General features: G+C 36.9%; 1 protein-coding gene and 1 long non-coding RNA gene across 2 annotated transcripts; one reads left to right on the plus strand and one right to left on the minus strand.

Annotated features, from left to right (window-relative positions):
• Positions 1-2,009: 2,009 nt before the first annotated feature.
• On the plus strand, positions 2,010-3,333 carry LOC142613991 (uncharacterized). Its single transcript, XR_012840338.1, has 2 exons — positions 2,010-2,282; positions 3,183-3,333. It is a non-coding gene; the product is annotated as an uncharacterized LOC142613991 (long non-coding RNA).
• Positions 3,334-3,550: 217 nt separating this feature from the next.
• On the minus strand, positions 3,551-4,429 carry LOC142612167 (uncharacterized). The gene has a single exon (XM_075784283.1). The coding sequence runs from the start codon at positions 4,427-4,429 to the stop codon at positions 3,551-3,553; it is 879 nt and encodes a 292-aa protein (XP_075640398.1).
• Positions 4,430-6,000: the final 1,571 nt, after the last annotated feature.

Raw genomic sequence — 6,000 nt, forward strand, 5'->3', positions numbered from 1 at the left:
CAAAGAGAAAACACCTTTAAACAACAAGGCACCCAGCCTCCCTTCTGAAAACCTTAACAAAAGAGGAAGGGCAGTTACCAAAGTCAAAAGAACCAAACAAACTATACATCAAACTCCATTTAGCAAGAGAGTGAGCCGCAAGCACTAGCAATAGTGGTGCTAAAATGCTAAAGAGGTATTTTTAGCACTACTATATATTAAAAAGAGTGTTGCAACAGTGAAGGTATAGGTATCTATACTATTATTTAAGAGGTTTCTCTTGTTTGGATTCTTCATTTTTTAGTTCAAAAATGCCCCTATACCTCTATGCTTAAGTAGAGATAAAATTACAGGACAATTTGGTAAAAATGTAACTCTAACTCCCACTAAAACATTGCCTAAAAAATAAGATCACTTCCTGTAAATTTTCAAATTACTTTATCCAGTTATAAATTAGATTTTCAAAATAAAAATTATATATATAAAATAAAAAAAACACAATTTTTTTGTCTACAAAATAAGACCACTAAAAAAAAGCTTCATCTCCTATTAATTTTCAAATTACTTTATCCACTAAATTGCACGTGCTTTACGCGTGGGATGAAGCTAGTATATTTTAGGCGAAATTACACTATTGGTTCCTGAAGTTTACCCTGTGTGCGCAATTGGTCCCTCAAGTTTGAAGCGAGCACAATTAGTCCCTTAAGTTTTAAAATTGAGTTGTATTGGTCATTTTACTAACTACTGTTAACGGTGTTACTTATATGGCTAACAGAATAATGACTTGGCATTTTTTTAATGACATGACATATTTTTAATTAAAAAAATTACAAAATAAATTTATACGTGGGAAAAAATAATTTTTTTAATTTATCCAGAAAAAGTTTTTATACAATGCAATCCTTTATACAATGCAGCAAAGTTCTTGGCACGAGCACCACCACCAACACTTCCATCAAGCCCCCTACTCCGAAACCCTGAACTCGGAGGCTTACTAACACTCTTAGTCGGCGTGCTCTGAGTCGAATTGCTCTCTGAATAACTCGAATTAGTCCTTCCCACCGTCCGGCTCGCCCGAGGCGTCATACTCACCAAACCCCCATTCCCAACTCCACCTCTCACTTGAACCAAACTACTCCCTCCCTCATCGTCGTGAACTGAACCGGCTTCGTGCTTTTAAGCCCACTTGAACCGTTGCTTCACTGAAACGCCAATGCCGTGCTTGTCCGGAGTTCGAAGCGGCAACGAATGGTCAGAGCTTCTACCCTTGTTCGCCTTCGTCGGAGTCCTCTCAACCTTACTCTCTTGCTTAGGGTTTTGAACCGGTTCTTGGATTGCGTTGAGCGGAGGCTTCGATGAGTCGGTGCCGCTTTGAATCGGCGCTGAATCCTTAAGGTTTACAGGCACATTCTCGATCTCCTCGCTCTTGCCGGAATTCTGGCGCAAGAATTTGAAATCCTTCAACATTCTAAGAAGTAGTAGGAATTGGAAAAGTGTGAAAAAATTTCGTGGATTTGTGATTTGGAAATTTATTGAAAGAGTAAGTGAGTGAGTGAGTACCTGAAAGAGGAAATGGAAAACAAAATCCCGAGAGAGAAGAAAGAGAGAGAAGGCATGGTGTTTTCTTGAGAGAGAGAGAGAGAAAGTAATTTTTTTAATTTAACCAGAAATTTTTTTTTCCCACATGTAAATTTAGTTTGTAATTTTTTTAATTAAAAACATGCCACATCATTAAAAAAATGCCAAGTCATTATTCTGTTAGTCACATAAGTAACATCGTTAACAGCAATTAGTAAAATGACCAATACAACTCAGTTTTAAAACTTAAGGGACTAATTGTGCTCGTTTCAAACTTGAGAGACCAATTGCTCACACAGGGTAAACTTTAAGGACCAACAGTGTAGTTTCGCCTATATTTTATTTATCTTGCTACAGTGCACAACTATATAGCCTGTGCATGTAACTTAGAGCTAAAAAAAAAAAAAACTTTTTTATTCTCCACCCAATTAAAATACTATTTGTTTGTTGATTTTTTATTTATTTTTTTATCCAATCGTGCCTCACTCTCGTTCCCACTCTCAACTCCCTCTGAACTCTCCAACCCGTGTCTCAACTCCCTCTGAACTCTCACCTCTCTGTCTCACTGCCGCTGGCCTCATCGTCACCTGCCCACCGCTGACCCACTCTGTCGAAGTCCCAAGCTGACCCAAGCCCCAAGCCGCCGATCCTCGCCTCCAACCCACGCCTCCGATCCACGCTGCTGATCCACGCCTTCGACGCACGAGAAAAGATATGTGGTTTAGGTATTTTTAAATTCGTGATTAAAATGGTGGAGTTTGTTTGTTCACTCTGATCTTGTATTGCGTGAATTTGAATTGTGCTGAGTGAGATCAATGGGAAATTGCTACTGCTACTGCTGTTGCTGTGTGCAATGTGTTGTAGGTAGTTCGTGATGAAATGGTTTTTGTTTTGGGTGTTGATTTAGGTAGATCTGGGGTTTTGGGGGTGTTGGGAATGGTTGATCTGGGGTTGTGTTTGGCTACTGGGAAAATGTGGGATGAGAATTTTAAACTTTTGTGAATGAGAATTCCCTTTTTTTTGGGGGGACTAGAATTGAGCTTCTTGGTGACCAAATAATAGTTGGTTGTAATGAATTGAGGTTAATCTGCATGTCAAATTGAGTATCAATGTGTGTGGAATGATTGATTGGTGAAATATTCTTAGTGTTTTTTTATTTTTCTAATGACGAATTGTTTGTTTGATTTGCAATTGTGGCGAACAAACTTGATTCGTGAATTCAAGTATCTGTTTGATGAGTATTAGTGTGTGTCAGAGTGATTGCTTGGTGAATCTTCTTAGTGTTTTTTTAATTTTTAATGAGGAATTGTTTTTTTGATTCATAATTGTGGCGAACAAACTTGATTCGTGAATTCAAGCATCTGTATGATGAATATTTGATTGGTGAATCTTTGGAATTAATTTATGAGGAATTGATTTTTTGATTTCGAAATTCTTACAAACAAACTTGAATCATGAATTCTAGTTTTAATGAGAAATTGTTAGTTTGGTTTTGAGATTCTCAAAAATGAATTTGTTGTTTTCTTTATCAGTGGGATTAAGCTGCATGTCAAATTAAGTATTTATATATAATCATGTTTTATTGTTATACTTCTAAGTATTTTAAGTTTTGATATAAATGTTAGTTTGGCAGCGGTGGTGGTGGAATAGTCGGTGGTGGCGGCGGCGGCGACAATGGGGGCGGTAGCGGTTGCAGTGGTTGTGATTGTTGTTTATTGTAGTGGATATATTATTTTATTGTGATGTTTATATTATTTTATTGTGATGTTTATATTATTTTATTGTGTTGAAAGCTAAAATAGATCTACTACTGCTAGATGTTTTGTAAAGTGAGTAGGAAAAATAGATAAAGTAATTTTTTGTAGTGCCAAATAACTAAAAAAATAGCACCACTATTGTGGATGCTCTTAACTTCTTTAGGGACCCACCTAAAAAACAAAAAAGGGAATTTGGAGGCTAGATATTTTGAACTTTGAATGACATTCTTAATAGTTCACGGGATGTCCATGCCTTGTCCTGTGATTGATTTGTAGCATACCTGAGAGTCGCATTCTAATATGATTGGTGCTGATTTTAATGGCTTAGCAAGTTGCAAAGCCCATATAAGAGCCTCTGCTTTTGTCTGGAGAGGGAGGGTGGTGTTCACTATTTTGGAGCAAGCAAATACCGACTCCCCTCTCCAGTCCCTAGCTATGACAGCAACAACAGAATGATGGGCGCCTGCAGCAGCGTCGACATTTATTTTGAGAGAGCCATTCCTAGGTTTCAACTGTTTAGCTGGAACTCTACTGCCTCGTATCTGAGGAGAGGGTCTGGCTTTACGATGCTTTGCAAACAATCTAATGATTTTGACTCTTAAATCTTCATAACTGGCCACTCTTCCCTCAAATAGAGCCTCATTCCTTAGTCTCCAAATCAAATCACAAAGTAAGGCACCAAAAAGAAGCAGGTCCTCTCTAGTCTCCTGGAAAGGAGGATTAAGCAAAAAATGGTTAAATTGGGCTGGGGTAGACAGCTCGACGTTATCAATCCTTATGCCCCAGTTATCAATCCTTATGCCCCATTGACTATTAAACCATAATGCTCTAGCTAATGGACAATTAATAAAAAGGTGGATAGTTGATTCTTGCCCAGTATTACATAGGTGGCAACTGGTGTCTGCATTGGCATCATACCTCAGCCTTTGATCCTCAGTGGGGAGACAATTTGCAGCCACTCTCCATAAAACTATCTTTAGTCTTTCATGGATTCTAGTCTTCCAAATTTGGCCTCTCAACAAGTCTTGGTTTGGAGGAGGGTTAGAGCTTCTACTAAGCCAATAAGCTGACTTAACAGATATAGCTCTCCAGACACTGATTTGGTCCATATCCATTTATCGGAACGAACGTTAAGAGGTAAAGGGATTCGGCAAATTGAGGATACCGTTGCATCATCAAAAATAGACCTCAATTTGGATATATCCCACTGTGTCTTGCTATGATTTAGGTGTTGTGATACAACTATAGCTCCATCCATAGAGGCATTCTCATGCAAATTTGGCTGAAAGTGAGGGTGATCTGGGATCCAAGGATCTTCCCATATACAAACAGATTCCCCACTTCCAATCATAATACACGCGCCTTGAGCGATGAGCTGTTTTATACCCTCTAAGCTTTTCCAAACCGGAGAAATACTACCAGAGGCTTTATGGTTAAGCCAATTGTTTCTTACTTTATATTTTGCTCGAAGGAGATTTATACAAAGACAGTCTTTACCTGTTAGGAGCTACCATGCGAGTTTAGATAACAGAGCTTAGTTAAATTCCCAAAACTTTCTAAATCCCAATCCACCCTCTTTAAAAGGCCAACATAATGAAGCCCAAGCAATAGGAGAAGAATAAAACCCCGCATCAGATTTTGGATTTCACCAAAAGTGCCTCACAATAGCATCCAATTGTTCACAAAGCCCCTTGGGAAATTGGAGGATAATGTTTACAATAGCATCCAATCTGATGCCAATTTCTTTTGAGGGATAATGTTTCACATGTTGCTTGTATGTTATTTTGTGACTTAGCATTATAATGGACTTAAGTTTTTTGACTATAAGCATGATTTCCTCCATATACAAAATCCAATGATCAAAATAGATTTCTCAGATTTTCCAACCCAAGTATGTCTCATCAATCAGTTAGTTAATTGCTCGCCTTATTTACTTCTTTAGATCAATCTTACATTATGTTTACAAAAATTATTAAAATGTATTTCCACTTTGAACCCTTTATTTTTAGTTTTTTTTAAGGAAAACAAGAATTAAAATGCAAATAAATTATGCCTAAACAATCCTTAAACAATATTCTTGATAATCACATATCTATTATTATTATTTTTTATACAAGATAAAAATTCTACTCTAGTCTAATCTAAGAGTATATGTGTGTGAAGTTCTTTCTCGGAGATTTGAACCCTAACTTTTACCCCCCACACCTCACAAGCATTTATACTTGTGGAGTGACCATCGCACCAAGGGTGTGTGGTGATTATTTATTATTATAGGTAAAGGAAATGATTAGTTAAAAAAAAAAAGGTAAATAAATGATATAAAATATAAATCCAAGGCGCACATTGTTCCAAAAAAGAAAAGAAAAACCCACACAGATTATAAAAAGTGTGTTTAAACTTTAAAGCCCACCTAGCCTTATGCTCACTCATTTTATAAGTTTTAAGAGTATATCCCACTCTGAACCGTCAAACAATATGTTTACAATAATTAGAGGTTAGTTTTGTTGCATTTGATAATAATCACCTAGTAAGGAATAGTGTACAGTTTTCCTAATGTAAGATTCATTTATTTTTGTTATGGGCTAAATGGCTTTCTCACCTTTTGGCAAAAAAAGAAAAAGAAAAAAAGAGGGATGTTGCTATCATGGTTATCAATATCTTGATTCAAATCCTTAAACTGTTCTAG

The sequence above is a fragment of the Castanea sativa genome, chromosome 10, assembly GCF_040712315.1.
Source record: "Castanea sativa cultivar Marrone di Chiusa Pesio chromosome 10, ASM4071231v1".
In the NCBI taxonomy this organism is placed as follows: domain Eukaryota; kingdom Viridiplantae; phylum Streptophyta; class Magnoliopsida; order Fagales; family Fagaceae; genus Castanea; species Castanea sativa.

What these genes read in the sequence shown, in the direction of transcription:
- LOC142612167 (XM_075784283.1), bottom strand. Translation starts at nt 4,429, where the DNA reads ATGGATATGGACCAAATCAGTGTCTGGAGAGCTATATCTGTTAAGTCA.